This window comes from Sceloporus occidentalis, unplaced genomic scaffold, assembly GCF_023333645.1.
Source record: "Sceloporus occidentalis isolate IW3139 unplaced genomic scaffold, rSceOcc1.0.p SCAF_67, whole genome shotgun sequence".
Taxonomy (NCBI): Eukaryota; Metazoa; Chordata; class Lepidosauria; order Squamata; family Phrynosomatidae; genus Sceloporus; species Sceloporus occidentalis.
This window is the reverse complement of record NW_028317047.1, coordinates 3,374,571-3,402,416: the sequence shown is the minus strand read 5'-3', so window position 1 is coordinate 3,402,416 and position 27,846 is coordinate 3,374,571. Positions and strand designations below refer to the sequence as shown.

The following is a 27,846-nucleotide window of genomic DNA, read 5'->3' as shown; positions in this document are numbered from 1 at the left end:
TCAATGTCTAGAGTGCGACCCGTGTGGGTTTATCCCAGGTAAGCGGGATGATCCGCCTATAGGTGGGCCCATTTGTCTTGGCAGAGGAGGGCTTGTAACAGCTATACGAGGTGCTGGCATTAGTGACCCTTCCTTCTTTGCTAATCCAGGTCCACTGTTATTTGTAGCTGTTGTCCCTGGAAAAGGATGTATTTGTGAGGAGCAAGGCAGATTGTCTGAAAATGAGAAAAAAAACCATAACATATGAGAACTCATCTTTGGGCAAAGTATGAATGCTTAGCAGTTGCTTGAATAATTGTGAAATAAATGTATAGTCAGTTGTAAACAATGATGCCATAACTAGAGCTCCTGTTTGGTTACCCACATTTTTTAGATCTCCTTTTATTCTTTTTGTTTACAGTGTTCCATAGATTTGTGTTTATTTGGTAGTATATGGATATCTACTTTTTTTACTGTCAAAAAGTTATAAATTTAGTAGCTTAACTATTAGAGTAGCTAGGGGAACAACAGCTCACAGAGCACAATTATCAGGTGGCCCAAGCTCACTGAACCCCTGGTTCTCTGCTAGACGATTAGTAGTAGATGATTCCAGGTAACCTCTATCCCACAGATTGAAGTAGGCATGACGAGAAATGACAGACTGTCCCACATTCCAAGCATAGTATCCCAAACCTTGCTCCTACATAAATCCTTATGTTATGCATTATTACGATCAATCACTGATCTGATGCCTAATGTGTCCAAGAAGTAGTCTTGGTGCACAACTCCAGGCCTCAAGGGCTGGAGACAGGTCACATTTTTGGGATATCCCTGCTTGATCATGGGTATCTTATTTCAAAGTAATGTATTAAAAATTCAAATGTTTATACATAACTACTCAAATATATGTTTTAAGGAACCTACACACTAATCTAACCCAAGTTTAAGCCATAGCCCTCTTAAAAGAGAACCAAAAAGATTGCAGTTGCAATCCTCAATATGGTGACAGTTCTTTTTGTTTCTAGAAGAGATTTGGATTTGTCTGAAGACGATACCTCTGAGGTATATATAACAGTATATCTTAATTGGATGGCCCCCCAAAAAGGTATCACCTTCCATCAAAGTCTAATCTAATCAGTAACAGTGGGAAATCCCAAGAGGAGTAAAACAAGATATAGATTGAGAATATGGTCTTTGTTGCATTTCAGAGTACCATTTCCAGCTGCTTGAAGTCCAAGGGCATTTCTTGCACTTGGAGGGAGTAATTCTTCTAGGTCTCTCATTACAGAATTAGCTTGGGTATTGTTGTTCCTTTTATTTTTTTCCTCTTCTCTTTGCTGAAAGAGAAGAACACATCAACATATATGTCTTAACACTGAAATTACTAACTTAATTTGCTAGCCAATTACAAATTGCTCATGTGGGCAATAAAATGAAAGATGCTAGTCCTTCTCTGCTTACCATTGCCATGAAGGATGGCTCCACCACAAAAGTGGTCTGGATGTTGGCGTTTTGTGTGCATCTAGGTCAGTAGTTTACAAACCTGTTAGATGTGCCTTTTATTCTATTTTTTTTGTTAATGTCCCTCCTTTGCAGCCTCATCCATGGTATATGGGAGAATGCATGGTCTTAGTTATTTATAGAAAAGAACATGTATCTAGCATAACACATAGGAGAAATGTGCCCCTCACATAATACAGTGGGGTGAAGCATGCCATATAGACAGCCTGTACTGTGCCCTGTATTATAGATGTAGGGTAAATAATAATACTTATGTGGCCTTATTATTCATGCAAAGAATACTGCAGCCAGTTATAGAGATACAGGCTATGCGATGCCCCATTTTATACATGATGTGCGATGACATGGTTTACAGTATATATATTCAGAGTGACTGTTGGAGGCATGAAAGCAAAGTTTTCCCTGGTCAGAAAAAAACATACCATCTGCATTTTCTTCTTCAGATCTAAGTTTGCTTGTTGATAAGCCTTTGAAACAGCATTGAGGTAATAAATAGCAAGTCTGGGAGAAAAAAAAAACATCATTAACGCATGATAACAACTACATTATTGTGCATTTTGGCATTACACTTTTTAAATATGTATCAGCAAGTTAAGATAACAATTTAACTATAAAGCTATCCAATGTGTTTTCAAAATTACACATTTGTAAGAAGATAGACACATATTCATAAATGATATACATATCAAAACATATTAAATAAAAAAAAGAGTATAATAGTGAGTGATCAATAGGTTGATAATGGGAGACAGATTAAAGTCAAGGTCTTTAATTGCACTCTTTTGAAAAATACATCCTTGACATCGAGGAAGAAGACAAGATAAAGTTATAGTTAATATTAATACATTACCTTGGTATCTACCAAACAGATATTTGGTAGATTTAGTTCAATCGTTCTCAGATGTCCTTTAGTTAGACCAAAATCTATATATGAACATTTTTACAACAAATCCATAATATTACTTACACCATTAGAAGTATCGCTGGTATAATCAGTCCAGGATTTGCAATTGAACTGAGAATTTTGGCAACAAACGGTGGGAAGTCATTTTGCATGGTTTCTTGGATAACATCGAACATTCTTTTTTTACCACTTAAAAAGATAAAAATTCTATTGAGTACCTTGATCTTATGAGTCAAATAAACAGTGAAAATGAACAATAAGGTTAAATCTGACAATATAAGATATGACAATAAGATTAACACTCATTAAGATATATTGGGACAGAAGAATAGGGCACTGCTCTTGTGTGCTTTCAATTCATTAGGTGGTTAAGGGAGAATGAGAAGAAATGAAATGATTAATTTATTAATAAGCAAGTTAAATGCCAATAATTCAACCCAAATATTAACAAAACTGGGTCGTTGTTAGTGTAAGGAATCAATGTGGCCCGGCATAAACTATATTAAATTAAGATAGATTTACATTTTGGATAAGGGACATGTTGATTCGAGGATGGTGAACAGGGCCGGCCCGACAATGGAGCCGAGTGGGGCAACCGCTCCAGGCGGCACTCTTGAAGGGGCGGCACTTCGCCGCCCCAAGCCCTTTTTTTTTTTTAAAGCGAAAGAGAGAGAAAGGGGCGCCGCTGTCAGTACCCGCTCGGCGCCCCTCGCTCTCTCCTCTGGGGCCAGTCTTCCTGTTCGGTCTCGGTGCTGGCTTATAATGCTGAGTGCCGGAAGATTTTAAATTTCGCCCCTGGCGGCATTTTGCCTTGGGCCGGCCCTGATGGTGAACATATATATTTATTATTTACTGTTTCAGTGAAGGTGTTATACTTAAGCCATTTGTTATTAAGAAAGCATTTTACCAAGATTATATTGCTAAATATACCTGAAAGGTCCACAGTCAAAGGATGGTGGCAGAGACATGATTGTGTAGGCTACTGGCAGTAGACTCAGAAATAAAATAAGGAGTAAAAGGCCCATGTAGAAGTTGTTTGATTTCGATGCTTTAAAGACACGCTCATGAGGAACATTACTGCTCATGACTGCCCAGCACTGGAAATACATAGATGTAAGCAATCTGAGAACATTTATTCCAATTAATCCAGGTGCATAAAAGGAGCCCATCCTGTGAAAAATGAGAACATGTTTAATAAACCATTGGTTTTTTGATTTTTATAAGCGAGGAAACATTTATAAAAACAATACAGAAAATTGTGTTTACTGCTTTGTAAAAATGTAATTTAAAACCAGGAAATGGAAACTTTTGTTTTTGCATGTTTGAGTTATGTTTTGTGAAAACATCATATAGAAAAAAATATAATTTTACATTTTATATGCTTAATTGTGTGTTGTGATTTTTTTTTTATTTAAACATTCATTCATTAGTATCTAGATTAAATTATATGAGATGAGTTCAAAAAGTTTAATATCAGCAATTTCAATGCTAATTTAAGACACTTGATCACCACTTATCACAAAATAGTCAAGAGCACAAAAAATACAAACTAGTGGAAGCATAAGGCGTACGCATTCATATTCAGGGGTTGCTCCTTCATTTATAATAATCGATAAGTACACAGAACAAAACAAGAATTCAGTGCATACCTAGAAAATACCAAAGAAGGTTTGAATTGATTGAGAGTCTCATTTGGGTTTAAATGCAATGTAGCCCCATTGATTCATCTCCTTTGTAAGCAATGAGAGCCATGAAAAATTAGATAGGATTTACCAAACTTGGGGTACTAAACAATAATAATGGATATACAGTGTGACAAAATCTCCAATATTTGTGCCTTAGGTTTTTTTGAATAACATAGTAACATAGTAACATAGTTCATAAGGTTGAAAAAAGACCAAAGTCCATCAAGTTCAACCTATATACATATTGTGTCCCTACTGTGTTGATCCAGAGGAAGGCAAAAAAACCTTTATGAAGCAGATGCCAATTGCCCCATACCAGGGGGAAAATTCCTTCCCGACTCCAAATATGGCAATCAGAATAAATCCCTGGATCAACGTTCTGTCCCTATTAATCTAATATCCATAACTTGTAATATTATTGCTTTCAAGAAACACGTCCAGGCTCCTTTTGAACTCTTTTATTGAGTTTGCCATAACCACTTCCTCTGGCAGAGAGTTCCATAATCTCACCGCTCTTACTGTAAAGAACCCCCGTCTGTGCTGGTGTAGAAACCTTCTTTCCTCCAACCGTAGAGGATGTCCCCTTGTTATAGTATTTGAATAGTATTTGCTGGGTAAGCACGGAATTCTTGCTTTGTTTTGTATTAAACAGGCAAAATGTAAGCTCCTTCCCAGAAAATGATTTACATTTAAAATGAAAATGGTTGACTAGTATGACTCATAAACAAATATTTTACAAAAACAAACAACTATTGTACCAAATTACAATTCATGAGTGATAATTAGACACCGTTGGATATATGGACACAATTGGATATTTACTATAGCTAGGTTTTAATGTATAATCTACCTCACAACTGAATGAATCAAAAATGTATGAAGTTAAGAAAATGTATTCAGTTAAATGTGATATAGTCTTAATTCATGTTTGCTTACCAAATCATTCCTTGATTGAAGACCAACCCAAGCACATTGCCGCTTATGTCAAATTCAGCATAGGATGGCTGTACACAAAACAGTCATAGTTAAATGGTAAAATGTTCGGTATGAATCGGTAGAACACGGGTAGCATTGCTAGAAGTCTGTTTTTACAAAATGCCCTAGTGATGGTATCAGGATCTGCCCTGAAGAAACAAGCTAAATGTCATCAAAATCCAGTCTTTACTCTGAAGATAGTTCTTAATGACTTTGGCTGTATGGTTGGGTTCAATGTGAAGCTGCCAATCAGATGCCTCCCTGATGTTATCTCAGGTGACCAACCCACGAATCTGTAAAATCAATGGAAGTCTGTTCCATGTGGTCACTTTCCTATGCTATGAAGCTTATGGCTTGGCGGTGGCTCTTAGGGTAAGATGGGCGGGGGGTGCCGGGGTCACTCCCTCCTCCCGCCACAAGCCTCTATACTGGTGGCCTAATTTGGATGCCTCAAATGGTGGGGTTATGTTGGTGTTTCATATATTACATGACAGACATTCTTTAAAGTCATCCAACTTGACCTATATGCATCACTGAACACTACATAAGTTGTCACAGACCAGTTTCCAACTCATATTCATTTTCAAGATATTTCAGATTTAGACGTTTCCTTGCCAAAAAATGACAACAGAAGACGCTACGCAATGTTAAAAGATAATCACACCCAGTTTTAGTGTGTGTAATGTAATCATTCCACGGCAATATTTGTATTTCATTGTTAATTCTCTTGAATGCCAACTTTTATGGGTACAGTAAATATTTTTTACATTTGAAAACATTTACTTTGCTCAGCAGCCATAATAATTCTGCTATGAGAAATCTGTAAAATGTTCCTGCTGCTTTAGTCAATTCAAACTGTTTCTTATTCAGTTAGCTTATTAGAATAGATCTATGCAAAATAAAGTCTATAGATTTTTAGGCATAGTAAAAGCTAGTAAAGCTAGGGGAAGTGTGATGCTTATTAAAAGCTAAGGGAAGTGTGATGCTTATTTATGGTCTACTTTAATAGCTTATACTGCTAATGACAATCACAGCATAGTTCAATTAAAGTTTTGACTCTATTGACAATGGATTTTGCCATGCTGTTTGCTTAAATGGGTTCTTGTAAAGATGAAAATGTTTCTCAGAGGGTAATTCTATAAATCCTCATGGGGTCACATATTGCAGTGGTACTAGGCACTGCTTCTTTACAAAGCAATAAAAATCCTTAATACTGTATGACTTCCTAAAACAGGCCAATTCTTTACAACTTACATATGTTAAATTGAAAAAATTGTAGGATATATACATAATAATTACTGCAGTAACAAGAATATAAGAAATATCAGACTTTATGTGAAAACTAAAGAATTCTCTTTTCTGAATATGCTTGATCCAATAGAGACTGGCATATGTCCTGCCTTTGTGTAATTTGTCCTTCCTTTTTACCTACTACTTTTCAGAGCTTTGACACATGAGGGACTTTTTAAAACTTTACTCGAAACACAAAATTTGATGGCAGATAGGAACCAGTCCACCTATCTAATCTGCACATTTTTCAGGATGTAAAACTCAGATCTAAGTTAGTCCTTGGCCTTGTCTTGGTCCAGGATACCTTTATGCTTAATCCCTTTGTGACCATGTCGACGTACAGGCATGTCGATGAAAGGTAAGGCAAGATGCCCCCCTGGAGCTCTCCGCAGGCGACCAATAGAGTCGCTTGCACCGAACTTTAACTCCTGAAGTGGGGAGAACAATGGTCTCCCCAGGCCGAGTCCCAAGAGCAGGGAGACCTCCCCACACAGAGTTTCGCCGTCAGAAGTTAAAGGTCCGTACGAGTGACTCTGTTGGAAGGGAGCTCATTAATTGTGTTAATGCCAGAGGAGCGCCCTGCCGGTGACCAATAAAGTCGCTCGTACAGACCTTAAACTCTTGGAACCTCCCAAGGCCAAGTTTCACCGTCAGGAGGTAAAGGTCCGTATGAGCGACTCTATTGGAAGGGAGCTCATTCATTGTGTTAATGCCAGGGTAGCTCCCTGTCCGCGACGAATAGAGTCGCTCGTACAGACCTTTAACACCTAGAGCAGGGAGAACAATGGTCTCCCACAGGCAGAATTTCAGTGCCAGGATTTTAAAAATCTGTACCAGCAACTCTATTGGTCGCTGGCAGGGGGCTCGTCTGACATCAACCAATGAAGAGCAGCTTCCCTTCATTGGTTGATGGCAGAGGAGGCCCCTGCCGGCGACCAATAGAGTTGCTCGTACGGACCTTTAAAATCCTGGCGTCAAAGCTGCTGCGTACCGTTACCGCATGAACCCCATATTAACCCTTCTAAAGAAAAACGGCAAAAAACTAAGAAAAAAGAACGAATATTCGCCCGAACTGAACACAGGAATGGGCAACATTGTTTTCCCCACAAAGACGAACACGAAGAGTTGGCCCGCGCCCAAGTCTACTAAATATACTGTATTTTATATCAGGTTCTAGTGTGTGACTCCTAGTTAAAAAGGCTGTGTTTTAAGTCAACTCGTATAAAACAGACTTTATATACTTTTTTGTACATTTTTTTAAATATATGTATATTAAAAAACTTACAAAGCCTGCTTCCAAGTCCCAGCACCAACAGTAGTTCATAAATCTGACAAAACAGGCACGGAGGAAATCCCCAACAAGGATGGTGACGTATGTGACAAGTATGTCTGACACTGTCAAACGAACAAACTCCTGAGAAAATAAGTTTAGTAGGAAACCATGAAAAGCAGTGGAACACTTAATTCTTCAGTAACACATAATGATCCTAAGCACCACAACAAACAATGAAAGGTTTGCACTGGAGTATGTATATATCACAGAATATTCTTACAACTCCAACATTGGTTTCCCAGCAAGGACCTCTAGGCACATCAGCAGGATGTAGAGGAGGTGGGGTGGTGTTTGTAAATATAGATGAGTTGTAGTAGTTGTATAAAGTCCAGTAGGTTATATTCTTTATGATTTCCTCTTGAGCTAGCTACAAAATAAAAAAAAACTGGCATCATTATTTGCAATAACACATAGATACATATATAACAATATATATATGGAAAAAAACACACACACACACACACATATATATATATATATATATTTATACACACACACACACTAAATGAACAAAGGTATTGGGACATACATCTTGCTTATTGAATTCAGGTGTTTTAATCTGACCCATTGCCACATGTGTATAACATCAAGCACATACATTTATGCGTGGGGATGTGATAGGATGCCACCTTTGCAATAAGTCAGTTCTTGAAATTTCAACCCTGGTAGGTATTCCACGGTCAAATATAAGCGGTATTATTGGAAAGTGCAAGTGTTTAGGAACAGCAGCAACTCAACCACAAAGTGGAAGACCATGTAAAGTCAAAGAGCAGGGTCATTGAGTGCTGAGGCACAAGGTGCGTAAAAGTCGCCAACACTCTGCTGATCCCATAGCTAAGAAGTTCCAAACTTCCGCTGGGATTAATATCAGCACAAAAACTGTGGTGTGACCTTCATGGGATGGGTTGCCCTGGCCAAGCAGCTGCATGCAAGCCTCACATCCCCAAGTACAATGTCAAGTGTCGGATCGTGTAGTATAAAGCACGCCGCCACTGGACTCTGGAGCAGTGGTAACAAGTTATGTGGAGTAATGAATCATCCTTCTCTGTTTGGCAGTCTGATGGACAAGTATGGGTTTGGCGGAGGGATAATGGTATGTAGCTGTATTTCAGAGGTTGGGCTAGGCTACTTACTTCCAGTGAAGGAAAATCTAAATGCTTTAGCATATCAAGACATTTTGGACAATGCTATGCTTCCAACTTTAGGGGAACAGTTTGGGGAAGGCCCTTTTCTATTCCGTCATGACTGTGCCCCAGTGCATAAAGCAAGGTCCATAAAGACACAGTTGGATGAGTTTGGCATGGAAGAAGTTGACGGTCCCGCCCTGACCTCAACACCATAGAACATCTTTGGGATGAGGTTGTGAGCCAGGCCTTCTCGTCACAAATGCTCTACTGGATAAATGGGCAAAATTTCCACAGAAACACTCCAAAATCTTGTGAAAAGCCTTCCCAGGCTGCAATAAGGGGACCAACTACATATTAATGTGTATGTATTTAGAATACAATGTCATAAAAGTCCTTGTTGGTGTGATGTTCAGGTGTCCCAATACTTTTTTCCATATAGTGTGTGTATATACTGTATATTACACATGTTGTGTAATCTTCATCTATTATGGTTCCCATTTGGTGGTGCCTGATCTGGTAGCTTCCTGCTACCCTCTTGTTTGGGTGCTGCATGCCAAGGGACCCTGTCGCAGCTGTCTTTGCAGGCTTATTAACCAACCTCTACCATAGTTTGCATTTGTGAGCTGTGTTCCAGTTGCATATTTTATCTTAACATTTGCATTTAGTGAAATAATATTTTTAAACACAAGTTTATAAACACATTTAGGATATATCATAAGTACTAATGATAACGTTTCTCACTTTGTCATTGACATCATCCATCAGAGCTAATAAGAATGTATAAAGATTTCCAAGGAAGAGAGCAAAGATCCTGCCCAGCTGCCACTTCAGTGCCACACGAGGGTGGTATTCTTCCAAATTTGCAATAGTTTCAAATAATGGTGGGCAAAACATCCCCAACAAGGACATGACAATTTCAACCTGTAACACATTTAAAAAAAAAATGTTTTTTAGAAATCAAGGCACACCATATAAATTAATATAAAGTATTTCATAAATGTACATACAAACTAATTAAAAAGGAATCCTACATTAACCATGGACACTCTGCTTGTTTGATATACATCCTGGGGATGATCTGGAGTTATAAAGCTATGTTCTAGGTATTCTTGTAAATATGTTACACTTATAGTGATTGACAAATAGAAAATAGTTTGTTTTAATTTGCTTATAAGACAATTCCTGCATTGTACTAGAAATGTGTTTGAGATACCGCCAGGATCTTTTTCCATTGGTCCTTAGTGAATGAGGTCTGGAGATCTTGTTCCCATAATTAGATAAAATGTCGAGGGTTTTTTCCAGCGGAGATTAGTTTTTTTGTATATTGTGAACAGCAAGTGGAGTCAATAAACAAGAGAGAGTCAGAGTAACTCTCATGACCAGGTAGAAAGAAGTGTAATAAGCCAGTTGGTGGTAAAAGAATCTGGCCCCTAAGGAGCACCTCTGAGGAGGTACTGCGTCCTCATAATTACTATTCTAGTCAAGTGATTCCTCTACTATTCTACTATTCTAGTCAAGTGGGCCGCTTTATAATACTAGGCGATGTCCTGGATCCCCCCCACATCTCGTTTTGTAGGAACCAAATATGTATATGCTAGTCTAGGTCTATTGTTTGCCCATGTACGTAAGGAATACTCGCTTGCATAATCGGAAAAATAATCTTGAGAGCCTTATTGGTAATGTTTGAAGGAGGTACAATATTTGTGGGAGAATATTCATCTTAAGGACCCTTACCCTCCTCAACCAAGTTTTATGTGGGAACCTCCATCTGCCCAGATCCGATGGGATCTTTGCCATGAGAGGGAGAAAATTTATTTCATAGAGTTTTGATGTATCCGTGCATAGGAAGATGCCTAGGTATTTAAGGGCTGTTGTGCACCAGCAGAAGGAGAACTGTTTTCATAGTGAGTGTGTCAGACTCTGTGAGATTTATATTGAGTATCTCTGAGTTTGCTAAATTGATCTGCAGGTTGGAGAGTTGGCCATAGCTGTACAGCTCTGCCATGAAGTGTGTTAGAGGAGATGTTTCTCTTGTATTTAAATGGTTAGAGGTGATAATGAGATAATGATAGTGAGAGATGAAATACCTCATTCCTTTCATACCATCCAACATTCTGCATTTTGGAGAAAGTCTGTGAGCGTTTGACTACAAAGTAGATGAGATAGCCACTCCCACACAAGCAGCATATTATCATGACATTGGCCAGGACACGGAGGAATCTTGTAAGGTGGATATTTTCATTTTTATTGCTTTCCTCTTCATCTACAATTGATTCCTAAAGGGGAGAATTTTGAGCATAAAGTACATTAATGATGTACAAAAGAAATCACTTTTTTATGTACAGTACTGTACAAAAGCTTTAGGCAGCTGTGAAAAATGCTGTAAAGAAAGAATGCTTTCAAAAATAGACAAGTTAATTGATTACTTTGATAATTTAACAAAATACAAAGTGAATGAACAGAAGAAAAATCTAAATCAAATCAAGATTTGGTGTGACCATGCTTTGCCTTCAAAACAGCATCAATTTTTCTAGGTACACATACCCAAGTCAGCAATTTTGTAGGCATATAGTTAGATGTATAATTGCAGGTGCTAATGATCATCAATTTAACAGCTGTGTAGAAGGAATAAAAGTGGGTATGGTTACTGAAGACAGTTTAATGTCAAAAGCCATATGCTATGGCAAGACTGAGTACATTAACAAGACATAAGGTAGTTATAGTGCATCAGCAAGGTCTCTCCCTGGCAGAAATTTTAAGGCAGATGTTCTGTACAAGCTCTTTTCAAGAAGCACAAAGAAACAGGTAATCTTGGGGACAGTCGATGCTGTGGTTGGCCAAGGAAACTTAGAGCAGAAGATGAAAGACACACCACGCTTACTTCCCTTTGCAACTGGAAGATGCCCACCAGTGCCATCTGCTCAACATTTGCAGAAAACAGTGGGACCCAGGTACACCCATCTACTGTCTGGAGAAGTCTGGTCACAGGTGGTCTTCATGAAAGACTAGCAGCCAAAAAGCCATTCCATGACGTAGAAACAAGGTCAAGCGTCATGAAAACACGGGAACTGAATGCAGAAAAATGGCAGAAGGTGTCCAGACTGAGGAGTCAAAATTTGAAATGGCTGTAGCATAAAGCAGTTTGTTCGCCGAAGGGCTGAAGAGTGGTACAAGAATGAGTGTTTACAGGCAACAGGGAAACATGGTGGAGGTTCCTTGCAAGTTTTGGGCTGCATTTCTGCAAATGGAGTTATGGATTTAATACTCTGCTCAATGCTCAGAAGTACAGGCAGATACTTATCCATCATACAATGCCATCAGGGAGGCATCCCAAACATACAGCCAAAGTAATCTATCTTCAATGTAAAGAAGAAGGTATGGCCCCACAGAGCCCGGACCTTAACATCATCTGGTTTGTCAGGGATTACATTAAGAGAGAAAAGCAATTGATGGTGCCTAAATACACAGAAGAACTTTGTGCAAGTGTACATGAAAGAATTGATGCTGTTTGGACAGCAAAGGGTGGTCACACCAAACATTAAACCTGTGCATTCGGATTCGTACAAATTTTAACAAAATTTGCCAATTTCTTTAATTTGTATGAATAACCCAAAACGAGAAGGCACCACACACAAAACAAACTCGTACTCTCTTACACAGTGTCTCTCAATGTCTCCCTAACTTCTCCCCTGACATTCCATGTCCCTGTCTCCTTCCCCGGTTCTTCATTTGGATCTTCTTATTCTTTTCTTCTTCTTCCACTTTTCACTGCTATTCGCTTTGTTAACCAGACGTCCTGGAGCACTTTTGCAGAGTACTCTGATAGACAGGAACAATGCAGATAGATTTGTGTGGAAAGATAGGTGCAGAAACCCTTCTGTTTCTATGTGAATCCATCATTATTATTCTGGCCTCTCTGAGTGTTTCCGCAAAAGGATCTCTCCTCCTGTCCCTTCAGTCGGGGAAGGACTGCTCCGGAGTTAATAGAGGGGATAGCAGGGACAAGTGGACAAAGAAAGACAGAAGAACAAGAAGAGGCAAGAAAAGAAGTGGAACTGCTGGAAGTGAGACATGGACACGGAATAAATTGTCAGAGAAAGTAGGGAGACGTAGAGAGAACATGAATGAGCGTGTAAGTGAGGTGAGTGACATCAAATTTTGTTTTTAAATGGAAAAACCATCTGAATTTTGTCCGAAATGAAAGGACAGGGAACAAAATTTGTTGTCCAAAAAGGAATGGACTGTAAAAAAAAAATGTTTTTGGTCCATGTGCACAAGTCTACCCAATATTATTGTGCTTTAGACTTTAGACTTCTGTTCACTGACTGCATTTTGAGAAATGATAAAAATAAACTGTTAACATGCCTTTTTTTGAAAACGTACTTACTTTAGATCATTTTTGTACACCTGCTTATAACTTTTGCACAGTACTGTAGGTCTTTATTATAGAAAAACACAGAACACACCATCTTTTTCTGTCTCATTGAGATTTGCTCTGCTGATGAACCAGAAACACATCAGCAGCTCTAACACTGCATTATTACCCTGTCCCTAAAGACAATCTGCATTTCATCTAACCAAGTAAAAATAAAAAGAGAATATCAATTTATTCAACAAGTCTTCACAATTGTGCAAATGGGAGTAAATGCCATTAAAAGGAAAAAAGGCCAAAAGCATTTTAATTGAATAATGCATTTACCTTAAAGCTGGTAGTTATCGATGCAAATTTATTATCTGCTGTCTCTGGGTTTCCAATCAAATAGTCCCAGCTGGTAAACATCTTAAAGCTAAAATTGAAATTCCCATCATCGCCATCTCCTGTGCTTTCATTGGCGTTACTAGCCATACTAAAAAAAATAAAAAAATTAGTAGTAGTAGTAAGATTCAAAATCAAGCTTCCCTCTCTCTGTATTTTACCACACTTTACATTGGTTCCCTGATGGGTTCCATGCTTATACTGAGTTGGATTAGCTCTTTTTCAACCCGCTAAGAGAATTCATTGTATCACACTTAGAATAGTCTACCAGAGCTCCGAACTGTGTTCCCTCACCATCACAGAGATAAGGCTACAAATCACGCAAGCACTAAAGGCTTACAGCCACCAAACCCAACTGCAATAGGATTTCTCTGCTGGCATGAATATTTTTTTTATTTTTTTTTCATTTAAACTGTTGCTTTTTTCATTTTTGCTGAAAATTAACTAGATCTTGTGTCAGGTTCTAGCCAGACTGCGGAGCTGCATATTTCTGTTTTCCCCTGCCTTGCCTCAGTACCCATGTTTTGCTGTACTCCATTCCTGGATTTCCATATGCTCTGTTCTGTGCTTCTGGTTCCTTGATTCCAGTTCTGCTCTTTGCTTCAGCTCTTTATAAGGTGTGCCCCACCCATTTGTTATGTTTGACTCAGTCTGCAGCCTAAAGGTATGTCCTTGGTTTTGTGTTTAGATTCAATGTTTGGTTTCAGCTTATTAGTGATTCAGTAGGCAGGGTTTAGCGTTAGGACCCGCCGAATATTGGAGTACTTTGGCGTAGTGGTGGGCTAAGCATACTATGGCCATATGATGTGACGGAATCTCCAATTATTATCACATTGTCCTAGGCTAGTCCCTGACACTTGGGCACCGGCCAACTCTTCGTGTTCGTCTTCGTGGGGGAAAAAGATCTTTGTATTCCACAAATATTCGCCTGTTCTTGTGTTCGGTTCGGGCGAAAATTTGTATATATTGTTCGTGTTCGTTTTTTTCTTTGTTTTTTGTAGAAGGGGTTAACTCGGTACGCACTATGGAGCAGCTTTGGCGCCAGGATTTTAAATGTCCATACGAGCAACTCTACTGGTCCTTTAACTCTTGGAGCGGGTAGTTGGTTGATGCCAGAGGAGGCCCCTGCAGGCGAATCTACGGATTTCCGCTCGCGTTAACTCCTGCAATGCTGCATAGACAAGGTAGGCTAGATGAGGAAGGGACCAGGGAGATTTGTAAATGAAGCGGAACACGAAGATTCTTCGTGTTGTGTGTCTTTGTCTTCGTATATGTTTTTGCCGCTGCTGCCATGTTCCTATGTTTGGTATTCGGGCTTTGTGTTCGTTTTCATGTTCGCCCGAATACGAATGCACAAGTCCAATACTAACCCTTCTGTGAATGAAGGGTTTTTCATACCACAAGAGGCTAGAGTTATTTTTAATGTAAGTATTTTTCTGTGTTTGAAGTACCCACACAAATTATGAATTGTTTTGTGTGGGCACGTACAACCTTATTTTGGAATCCTAGAAATACATAAAGCATAATAACTATTACTAGTGCTTAAATGAAAAACTACTACAATAAAAAATGCATTTCTTGCAATGTCACTTATAATTTAATTTACACAGTAGGTGTCACTGCTGAACACATACCTGACACAGAAAACGCTGCCCTGCAGCAGCAGCTTCTCCCCGCTTTCACGGCCCAACTATTCTTGTCACTGATTGGCTGCTTGAAGCAGTCAGACTGTAACAAGAAAGTGCTCCCATTGGAGTATATATATACCAAGCAGGGTGATGTGTTCCCCATCTCCTGCAAGGCATTAAGCTGGAGCATTTGAAAAGGAGCAAATGCATGTACGGGATTCTGCCAAATCCCCCCATGCATTTGCAAAATGAACCACACAAGTATCTTAGAGGGCCATGCAAGTACCTGCATTCAACCTGGAGAGACCCTCTTGGAAACATGTTATTTTTTTTAAAGGACGCTGCCATCTTGCAAGAGTCAAAATCTCTCACAGTGGCGCTTGTGATCGCTCTCTTTTGAGGGGCGGGTTTTTGGTGCCACTGAATGCCTCAATATTAATCGTTGATTGCCTCCTTATGGCTTTTTTATCAGGCATCCATCGTCATACAATATATGACGGACGTTGATCTCTGGGGGAGGGGCCACACTGGGGACATCGAGGCATTACAGCAACACTATTTAAGCGAAGAAAGCGATCTTAGATCTTGGATCACATTCTAAGCTTCTTTAATGTCATGACGTGCCAGGCATCTCATTGGTCGTTAAGGGGTAAAATCAGTTCAGTTTTATAAAAGTGCAATTACTTAATTTTCATTTAAGTTTTACAACTTTCCTGAGTTTAGATATCATAGTAAGAAATTCTTTAACATGCTATTTGACTGCATTATCGTAAATAAACTTGTTATACACCTTGTATGAAGGTTTTGCAGCCAGTCAGGACTTTAGTGCTAAAGATAAAATATCTGTTTTTGCAGATAACACCAAGTTGTTCAGGGATATAAATGTGGTGTTTATGTGAAAGATAGCAAGGTTATGAAATTCCAAGGTCCTATACCTCCCTCATAAAGCAAGACCACTAAGAATAAGCTGCAACGGCCATTTGTGTAATCCTATTAGGTGACCTTACATTATTTGCTTTGTCCGTGGGATAAGGATTTTACTGAGATGGCCTTAGACAGACAATATTCATTATTTTCTCTTCATTTTGTAGCCTTTCATTTAACTGTTTTCATGACAACCAAATCGTTAGCAATGGTTCCCAAAATGCTTATTTTAACTATATTTATGTGTAATAATAAAATGCCTCTTAAATGCGATATTTCATGGTTCTGTTTCACTATCATGGGCGTAGGAACCCCTAAAAATTTTGGGGGGACAGCATTTCCCCCCATCAGATCCCCACTTTCTCCCCATCTCTTTTTTTGCAAACACGTACAATAATATATAATTTGAAACACTGGTAAAAATAATGTATGTTTAATACATTAAATATAGGAAAAAAAATGTTTTAAATATTGAAAAATTGGACCCTAGGCAAGCATTTCTTTTGGCCGCGCTCTACTCTCCCTAGCATGAAGTCACTCTCTCCGCTCCCACACCCAAAAAAATATATGTGCCACACTGACCGTAGATTAGGGGAAGACTGTGAGAGTGAGTGCAGTCTTCCCTCCTTCTCACTACTCTGTGACATTAAATCCAAAATAGAGAGGTAGAGGCTCAGCACTGAAATGGTAAGGTGAGTTTATTTCACACAGGCAATGTTTCGACACACAGGTCTTTCACGTTGCCTGTGTGAAATAAACTCACCTTACCATTTCAGTGCTGAGCCTCTGCTTTGGATTTGGATTTATTGAAGGACTTAGAGCCAACTTTGTCCCCAAATAGCCCAGCGTGAGCCAGCTTTGTCCCCAAACAGCCCAGCTCACAAATAATTAAAGCAATTCATCCACACATTAATTCATTATTTCACTCATTCACACAATTCATCCACACGTGGATTCATTCATTCTCTTACTCATTCACACAATTCATCCACATATTCATTCTCACTCTTTATTTCAATATGCTTACTACCCCCTTTTGTTACTTTTATCCCCCCTTCTCACACTATCTACCCTCTCCCTACCCCCCTTCTCAAACTATCTGTGAATTTGTGCATTGCTTGGAAGCTATTTTTCTCTCCTGCTGTGTTCGTCCTGTTCCCTGTTGCTTCAAGTACTTTCTAAGAGACCCAAAAACTTAATTTGTGCAGCACTGGTGCACAAACCACATACAAAAACAAATAGCACAATACCCAGATCTGCAATTGTTTTATATAACACGCTACAAAAATATAAAAATATAGCATAAAACACAGGCAGACTAGATGGGTCATATGGTTCATATTTGGTGTAAGATTGTCAGAGTTGATGCACCCATGGTCTACATGGAACATGTTATTTTATCTAAAGCTTTCTGTTACTCACGTTCTAATGACCACCATAAGGCTGTATCCAAATACCCCAACACCAACCAGAAAATAAGACAGCGGCAGCCTAAATTTTAACCAACCGATTGTACGTTGGTTATTGTAGAATCCATAAAAAAGAACAGAATATTTGGCATATCCCTGAAAATAATTAAGAAGGATTAACAGTTATAATAAGCAGCCTATCTATAAACTATCTTCATGATAATGGCTAGCATATACCAGATTAAAGATAAACAGCACACAGATAAATACTGTAATTACTTTAAAATATATAATACTATAACTATTTCGGTTGCTTTTGTACTGTGAAATACCCAAAAAATTTTCATACAGTAAGAAATCTACTGACAGCTCTAAGACGTGATTACTTATTTGCTTCTAATCTTTTCATTCTGAAGATAACTGTTATAAAGTGACAGATGGTCGAATACAAGCTCCATTTAAATTTGGCCTATTCATCCTCCTACAGTCATCCCACAAAATGACACAGTCATGAGTGCAAAAAAAAAAAAAAGTATTTTTGTTAAGGGGGATTAGAGAATATAAATGGCATTTACCTCAAAATCCCAAAGCACTGAGAAATCCATGGCAGTTTTCTCATTTTTTCTTGGAACAGTTTTACGGGGTAAACTTCCATAAGGCAAACCCATTAGAATCTGTTTGGGACACATAGATGCATGATGATCCATAAACACTATATATATATATATATATATATATATATATATATATATATATATATAATGATGTGGAAAATCAAATTAAAGAAAACAAAATATTTTATAATTGAATAATACTATTTATATATATATATATATTTACAAATTAAAATGTTACAATTTGGAAATCAATAATAAATAACAGAGTTAGAAGTCTATAGAACCAATAATGAATCATGTGCTTTCTCCCTTAGCCTTAGATGTAGGAATTGGCTTTATATACATGCCATTAAGAAAAGCAAAACTGAGCATGTAAACATTAAATGGGTTTTTACTACTATAAATTGATCTAAAATTAAATGCTTTTCTGAATGGTCAGCAGCCAGTGGCATTTTTATCTTTCATAACCTCCTCCATTTAGTTTAAGCACACAATTTATATATCTTTTTTTTACGACCAAGTAGGGCTTTCTTTTAAAAACCATTCCTATTAACCCCTTCGAGACAAAGGCTGATTTTATTTTTTGTACCCTTTGTGACAATGGCCTTTTTAACATTTCTGCGCTGCTCGTGTTTAGCTGTAATTTTCTTCTTTCCCGTTTACTGAACCCACACACATTAGATATTGTTTTTTTCAGGACAAGAAGGGCTTTCTTTAGATGACATTGTTTTGATTGTATCATATTATTTACTATTAAAAAAATTATAAAATATGGTGAAAAATGTAGAAAAAAATTTCTAACTTTTAGTTGAAAAATCTTTTACTCATCTATAAAAGGTAATGAAAAAACCTGCTAAATAGATTCTACTATTTGTCCTGAGTTTAGAAATACCCAATGTTTTTATGTTTTTTTGCTTTTTTCTACCCATTATGGGGCAATAAGTACAGGTAGCGTTTTGCTATTTCAAAGCCATTTTTTCCAAATCTGGTAATTCTTCCCCCCATGTGCCATTTCGGGTATCTTTGAACCCGGCCAATGCAATTTACCCCATCAAGTCATATATTTTTGAAAACTAGACAGCCCAGGGTATTCCAAATGCTAGTATTTTAACTCTTTTCATGCACCATATCTACCACCAGTCTTTGTCAAACTTTATGGTAGTCATTTTTTTGCATTTGTTTTGTCATACACATTTTACTTCAGGTATGAATTAAAATGTTCTAGTTTATGTCACTATCACAAAACACCCCAATATGTGTTCAGCAACATCTCCTGAGCGCAGCGATACCCCACATGAATGATTTTGCCTGGCTGTTTGGGGGCAAAAGGGCCACATTTGGGGCATGCGCATTTTTCAATGTTGAACTTTGGCATTTGGGATCCACTGCCCATGCCCTATTTGGTACATCTTTGAGCCAGGCCATTTCAGTGTGCCCAACAAAACCATATATTTTTCAAAACTAGACACCACAGGGTATTTTAAATGCTGGTATTTTAACTCTTTGCATGCACATATTTTACCACCAGCATTTTTTCAAAGTTTGCAGTAATATTTTTGTGTGTGTATTTTTCCCACACACACCTACTTTATGTATGAATTTACAGCTCCTGGTATATGCCGCTGTCACACGACACCCCATAATGTGTTCAGCAACATCTCCTGAGTGCAGTGATACCCCACATGCATGGGTGTGTCATTTTTTGGGGGAACTAAAAGGCCACATTTGGTACGTGTGCATTTTTCTAATTGGAAATTAGATGTGTGGCCATCCTTCCCCCCGTGTTAATTGGGACGTTGTTGAACCTGGCCCATTCAATTTACCCCATCAAATCATACATTTTTTAAAAGTAGACACCCCACGGGCATTTAATATGCCAGTATTTTAACTCTTTCCATGCGAGAATTGTTTTAAGCTAATATGCTAATTTTAGGACTTGCTCACAAAAATATATTTTTTATATATATATATATTTTTTTTTTATTTTTTTAAAAAAAAAATTAACATTTTTTTTCAACTTGGAGGTTCCCCTGATAGTGACATCAGTGGGAAATGATTTTTACATTTTACTGTTTTTTTACTATTTTTTTCTAATTATTATTAATTTTATTTTATTTTTTAATTTATTTTTACTAATCACACTGTGATTAGAAAGCTGGGCTCCATTGACTTGCATGGTGAATGCAGTACCTGTATTCAACCTGCAAGTGGAGCCAAAGTTCTCTAGATGGTCTGGACTATCTAGCGAACTTTTAAAATTTGTGGTTCCTGTTACAGGACGGCGGCCATCTTCCTTGATGGCGAAGATTGCCGGCAGCTGCGGCTGTGACCGCTCTCCGGAGCGGTCACAGCCCATCAAAAGGTTAGTGTTTGGTGTCGCTGGATGCCTCCTGATCGAGGCATTCCAGCGACACCATTTAAGTTTAGGAGGCGATCGTCGATCGCCTCCTAAACGCTTTTAAAACGGGCGTCCGCCGCCATACAAAGTATGGCGGATGTTGACGCCCCGTGGAGGGGCCAGAGATGGCCCCTTCGTGCCAATCGCGGCGTTGCTGAATGCCTCGAGGTCGAGGCATTCAGCAACGCTTTTTGGGTGCAGAAAGCGATAGTAGATCGCTTTCTGCACCCGTTTAAAGACGTGCCGGTCCTGGCACGTCAATTGTCGTAAAGCACATGCTTTTCCGTGCCGTGCCAGGACCGGCAATTGTTAAGGGGTTAAACAATGGGAAAAAAAAAAAATACATTATTTTTCAGGGTGGATATGTAAATGAACAGAAAACACTATTGATTTATATGCAGCAGGACCCCGAGTACAAAATTATCCTTCCTTTGGACATTAGAGGGTCAAAGTTAGAACATGAGCTTTTCAGTTCAAACTTGAAATCTTGACAGATGACTTCACTGGGTCCATGTTTCATATGAGGCACACCATATTTAAATTTGCCCAGGTGTCAGCACAGCCGCCCTGAGCCCCCAGACATGCCCTTTGATGCCAATCTCGCTATTGCTGAATGCCTCGACATCGAGGCATTTCAGCAACACTGTTTAAGCATGATGTGCCTGTGAAGTTGTTGGCCATTATGTGGTTAAATACATAAACCATTTCTGTAACATCTCCTAGAGTCTTAGATCTTGAATAAAGGAATAAAAAATAGGAATAAGGCCTTACCTCTGGTATTACCACCAGGCCAAATATTAGACCAAATAATACTAAATTCACTCCATACATCCATCTCAGGAATATAAAGTATGAGGCTACAGATGAGCCAAAATGACCTAAAGAAGATGAAAAAACAGTGCAAAAATATGTATTTAATTAGTATGAATATTAACACTAATGTAACAGTATATTAATTTGAGCACTAATATATATATATATATATATATATATATATATATGTCATCTGATAATGCTTTTTACTTGTAAAAGTAGCAACTGGTTGCAGACCCCCCCCCCCCCCCATTAACTAACAAATACACTTACAGACTAAGACACACATATTAACACACACATACTCTCTAAACAACATACATAGAAACTAATGGGAGGTAAAATTATGAATTATTGACACAGCTGCTCTGCCCATTTGTTCTTGCTGTAAATTCTTGCAAAGACTGGTGCAAATATTCTTGTGATTGTGGAATGAATTGTAGATCCTCCCTTTTCAGGGACATCTCTTTAACCCACATCTCTAGTCTACTGGAGTATTTTTTTCCCATTTACACAAACACATATGTCTCTCTTACATAGTGTGTATCTTAACGAACAATGTACATTACCTGTTAACTGTACCTGCTAGCTATTTGCTACAAACAGTAGTATGTTCATATAAAATGTCTTATTTATGTATTTTGTATTGTAGATGACAAGTTTGCAAATCTGAACATTTGGAGAATATGTAAAATGGTTATGGTGCAAATAACAGGATTCATTTTTGTGTCATTTACTGAAATTATTAGCTGGATTGATATGGATATTATGTTACTTTAGCATTTTATCCAATTTGCATCCCATTTTTAATATATAATCCTATTATAGGTAGAGGTCTAGATCACAGAAGAAATCACATCTGTTCTTGATAACACAAAAAATATATATATTATTTTGTAGACAACATACTTTCCACTTCCTTTATCTTCATTTCCCATGGAATGCAAGCTGTTTTAAAATTTTCAAAGTCCCTTTTAAATTTTATCCATTTCTGAAAAACAAAATCATTACTTATATCATTGTAACACTGATTCATAATCTACTAGGTAACACTTACTATACAGCACTGTAGATTTATTACATTTTACATTTATCATAACTTAGAAAATATTTTTAAAAAGTACCATTTGGGAAATGCATATTACATAGGGCTGGATAGTGTTTATGGTGTACTGATTGCGAAATACCTATCACCTGAACCAAAAAAAAAAAAAACGTTGTTGAAACGCTTAATAGTGGAATTACATTTTTACATTGTTGGCTGCCCTGCATGATATGTCTTCTCAGTCCATCTAGCCCTTGGTCCTTTGGCTGTTTTCAATGTGATAATTTTTTTCTAAAACATTTGCTATTATTTTTACACATGCTATAGCCAAGGATTTATTTTGTGAAACTGAGAAAATTAATTGTCTTCAAACGTCATTTAGTATGGAATTCCTAAAATAGACACTACGCATTGTTTCCCGGAAAACAGTCACAATGCTGTTTAAGCTACTTAGGCATGATTTTTGCATTATCCAGGAAAGAAATACACTGTATTTGTATTCTTCATATAGAAAAAGTATTCTTTATTCCTTAGACTTATTTTCCTGCATTTACAAATTTGCACTTGAAATATCCATTCATTTTCTACTTCAATTAGAAGAATATTGTTGAGGATTGACTTTTTACTTTAAAGGAAATTTGACAGTTTCGTCCATTCATATGAATGTCTTAAAATGAGGAGGAACCCCCAACAAAACAAACAAATACAAAGCAAAGAGCTCTGAATTCTCACACTTTTACCCACTCTAATTCACGTAATCTCATTCACTCTCTCTTAAGCCCTCTGAATGTCTTCCTTCCTTCTCTGCCCACCTCTTCCATGTCCCTGTCTCCCTGGCACGCAGTTCCGCCTCTTCTCTTGCATCTTCCTGTTTTTCTGTCTTCTTTCTTCATCTGCTGCTCTTTGTGTCTTCTTTGTTCATCTGTTTCTCCATGGACATGGCCTCCTGCTGAATATCCCCAAAAGGGCTGCGCCTCTGGTTTGGAGCCTCCCCCAATTGGTGGAATGGGGGAGAGGCTTCCCCCCTGGCTTTTCCCTTTTGCAGAAGTGCACAGTGAGGCCAGAATAATGCAGATAGCTTCACTAAGAAAGACAGGTAAATAAACTCTTCTCTTTCTCAGTGAATCTGTTTTCATTATTCTGGCCTCCCAACAAACTTCTTCAAAATGGGGGAGATTCTGGGCACACACTGGGCAAACTCAAGAAATAGCATATGCTAATACTAGTAATAATGTGGAAGGAAAGTTTGTTAGAAAGACGGAAATTTTTAATTATTTTATATGCCAAAAAATACCCGCTGCAGGTTTGCAAATAACAGCTCCAAAACGCTTACAGCAGTCGTGACTAGCTGACAGAGGAGAAAATTATAAAGCTACCAGTTAAGATCAATAAAGCCCCAGGATACTCAAATACATTAGCCAGATGTTGTTTTTGATCTTCCAGGATTTTAATTTGGTATGGTGCCAAAAGTTTGGCGTAAACTAGGAGTGGTAGCCACATTCAAAATGGGTTCAAAATCAGACCTGTGATCTTGACAATTGTGGTGAGAAAATTACTTGTTAAGCACAGTATGTTTTCCATAGTTGTCTGTGAATAGTCTAATACTTACCTTCAACATCATTACTTTATATGCATAGAATTTCTTTCCTTTACCCTTTCCCAAGGCTCCTTCAAACTTCTCCACAAACTTCTGAGCATCCCTAGTACAAATACAATTAAAATATACAGTATCTTAAAGAACAAATACATGATTTACTGCATAATATTACATAATACAACAGTCCACAGACCTATATATATAATTATTCATGTGTAAAATTTGAGTCATTTTAGTACTTGTTTCCGTACAGAAAACTCAGAAAAATGACAAATATATCGCATTTTAATAATGTTGCATTATTTTGGATTATATATGAATGTTGCAGCCTTTTGGATGTATATATAAACACAGTAAAATAACGCCTGTGGTTTTTTTTTAATTATTTAAGATGAACTACTGCAACTACTCTAGATTAATTTACTTCAATAATAAAACTAGGAAAAATGTTTTCATTTACCGTGGCCTTCTAAATCAAACCTATACACTCAAACATGACCTCACTCTCAAGGCAAAACATTTCTCCCCAGTTTAATTATATACGAACATACTATAACCGTAAAGTCATGCCAATGGTTCCACTGAAACACTTCCAAACATTTCCCTGATAGGCCTACAATCATATATAGAGACTTGATCTTATCTAATGAAAAAAAAAACAGAAAATTACAAGGTTCTCATTCACCATGTCAGTTACTTGATGTGCTTTCAGAAATTGTAGATCTCGAGAGTATCCATGATTACAGTATTACATTCTTATATTACTTTAATTAAAACAGTAAACCTGATCTGTGTCTAGATAGGAGTAAGAGAGACTTCTTCACATGTAAGATCTCTAGTTGCCAAGCCTTTCCACAAGCTGTCTGCTCAGGCAGAGATCTGTAATGTTGTACTATGGTTATGTTATGTTAAAGTTCTTATTTTCATTCAATCCATAGCAGAATATCATTCTTTATGTTAGTTACCAGTGACCTAAATGTTTCTGTTTATCATATATGTTTTTTCAATTCTCCGTTTATTGAAACATGCACATCGATAAAACATAAGGATGACACAGTCATATTGTACAGTGTGCAAAGGTACACAAAATAAATGTAAATTAACACGGCAAGAACGATCCATGGTATCACACAGTAGAATACAAAGACATGTACATAAGAGGATCACATGAGTACCACATGCCAGAGTCGCGCAAGCGCCATTAGTGACGAAAAAGGCACAAGAGAGAATCTGGAGAATACAATGTAGCAGCATGTAACGTTACAATATATGAAACGTGAAACAAGTAACGACAAACAGAAAACCTTGCATCTCACCGCGCAGAGAAGTCTGCAATGATTTGTATATGGTTACAGAACGCAGCAACTAGACAAAAAGGCCAGCACGACACATAGTCAGGGGTCAACAGCAGGGGCGGGGAGGAAGCATCTGGGCATTTATGCCCTGTGCCGCTTAGGGAAGCCGCCTGCAGCCGATGTCCAACAGGCGAGACGAAGTCATGAAAGATAACCAAGGGAACCATTTAAGGCCGTTCTTATATTCCCGCCCCTGGGATGCAGCCACCAGGTCCTCCATTTGATAGATAAAATTGACCCTAGAGATCCAGGCATCAATTGGTGGAGGACCCCGTCTCTTCCAGAACCTGGGGATAACCGACTTGGCTGCCTGGATCAAATGGATAGTGAGAGACCTCTTGTAGGTCCCAAAGGAAACATGAGTGTGGAGGAGTAGCATAGATTGAGCTGAAGCAACGAAATCGGGGTCAGACACCTTGACAATCACCCCAGCCACAGTCTCCCAGAACGGACGGATATCCCTGCACTCCCACCACAAGTGGAGAAAGGAGCCATCCGCCTCCGTGCACCTCCAGCACAGGGGGGAGACCTGGGGCAAGTAGTGGTGCAGTTCCAGGGGAACCTTGTACCATCGAGATAACAGCTTAAAGGCGTTTTCCTGAATTCTAGTGGAGAGAACACTTTTATGAGTAAGCAATTACATTTTGTCCCATTCATCATCAGCAAACTGGGTGGAAAGGTCTTTCTCCCAGAGACTGAGGTAAAACAGCTTTGAGGTGCAAGGGGCGTCAACTACTAGTGCATATAGATGTGAGAGAAGATGAGGTGGTTCTTTGGGGAGAATGCATAACTGCTCAAAATTAGACAATTCCCTAGTGAGTAAGGCATTAGGGAGGAGACATAGTGTTTTAGTCGATGGTGTAAGAATACTGACCGAAAGGGCGGGGGGGGCTTGTCCAACCAAAGCTGTAACGGGTTTAAACTCAGAGCCCTGGAGAAGATGGCAGAGTCTAACAAGTTTCGTCGCCAGACGTGTGAAAGAGCCAGGTAAGCTTCCTCGTAAATCAGGGGGGAGAGTCGGGTTGTGTGTGAGGGGAAGGAGAGGGCACGGAGAGGTCATGAGAAGGCGACGGCGTGAGAGTCGACCTATAACTCGTAGCGTAGCCGAAATCGTGGGGTGTTTATGTACCAGTAAGCGACGGAAACGGAGATGGGATGCCAACCAGTACCACTCCACATTGGGGACCCCCAAACCTCCCCGGATTTTGGGCCTGACCAGGTGTTGGAACGATAGTCTAGGAGCGCGGTCCCCCCAAATGAACTTGTGGAAAACCCTATGACAAGCTTTGAAGTATGCTTTGGGGAGAAAGATAGGTAGGCATTGCAAGAGATATAAGAACCTGGGGAGTATATTCATTTTTATGACCCCTATACGACCGAACCAGGATATATGTGGCACAGCCCATCTGCGAAGATCGCCGTGTACTGTGGAGAGCAAGGACTCAAAATTCAGTGATTTGAGCTGGGAAAGGTCCGCCGAGATCCAAAGACCTAAGTACTTTATAGCCTTATGCTGCCAGCGAAAGGGGAATTCTGTTTATCATATATGTTAACACCATCAAATTGTAGATTTGATTACCTTCCTTAGACATCTCTTCAGAACAACCAATGGTGTTTGTCTACTACAACATTAGAATTATTGTCTAATCCTTGAAAATTAAATTCCCACGTGAGTGGTCAAATTCCACTATTTAAAGGAGAATTGTTGCTGTCACAACTTTTAATATAAGTAAATTAATTTTTAATCCTTAAAGGACATAGTATGTTTTTTAATTTTAAGACTTTTTAAAAAAAAAAAAATGTTTTACAATTTTGTACATATTTTCTTTAAACTGAATGACATTTTCAAATTTTTTTTATATTTTTTTTAATTTAATTTCACTGAACACATAGTGATTAGTGAGCTGGGCTCCATTGATCGCCATGGTTTTTTATAGGCAGCATGTCAGGTGGCGGATTGAAACAGGGGCCCCTATGATCACATGACACAAACACAGCCACTGATAATTGTTACCAAACAAAGTGAAAATGCCTCTTACATGTCTTTTTTTATGTAATTATGGCTTTAGAAGAAAAAAAAAAACAGATTTGATAAGCTTTAAATAGAGCAATTAGGGTTTTAGAAGCAGAAATGCAGTTTTAAGCAGATTAATATCTTAACACATTTTCATCTTAATGTCACCTTAACACACAGAGTTTCTTCTTCATGCGCCAGGGCTTGTTCCTAATGGTGGCTATCAGTTTTTTCTTTTCTTCTACTTGTTCCATCAGTACTACCATTTCTTCTTCAGTCATAGATTCTTCATCAGAAGATGAGGAGGAAGACTGTGAATCGCTGTAAAATACAAAAATCATTAATATGACCCATGTAAAAGACTCTTGCTTATTCCTGTAACATGAGTGGTCCTCAACTGTCCAACAGTCATATCCAGTGTCTTCAGTCACTGTGCCATTGAAGCTACGGAGGGTACACAGTAAGCAAAATATCAT

The 27,846-nt window shown here is 38.3% G+C and overlaps 1 protein-coding gene across 1 annotated transcript; it reads right to left on the bottom strand.

Moving 5' to 3' along the window:
• On the bottom strand, nucleotides 1-27,846 carry LOC149286658 (transmembrane channel-like protein 2). Its single transcript, XM_089493844.1, has 17 exons — nucleotides 27,539-27,846; nucleotides 24,014-24,104; nucleotides 22,269-22,350; nucleotides 21,318-21,424; nucleotides 18,107-18,205; nucleotides 17,545-17,687; nucleotides 13,514-13,661; nucleotides 10,902-11,090; nucleotides 9,556-9,735; nucleotides 7,908-8,054; nucleotides 7,640-7,768; nucleotides 5,026-5,093; nucleotides 3,335-3,574; nucleotides 2,468-2,593; nucleotides 1,923-2,001; nucleotides 1,193-1,316; nucleotides 1-215 (listed from the first exon to the last, which is right to left on the bottom strand). The coding sequence occupies exons 1-17, from the start codon at nucleotides 27,844-27,846 to the stop codon at nucleotides 1-3; spliced, it is 2,475 nt and encodes an 824-aa protein (XP_089349970.1).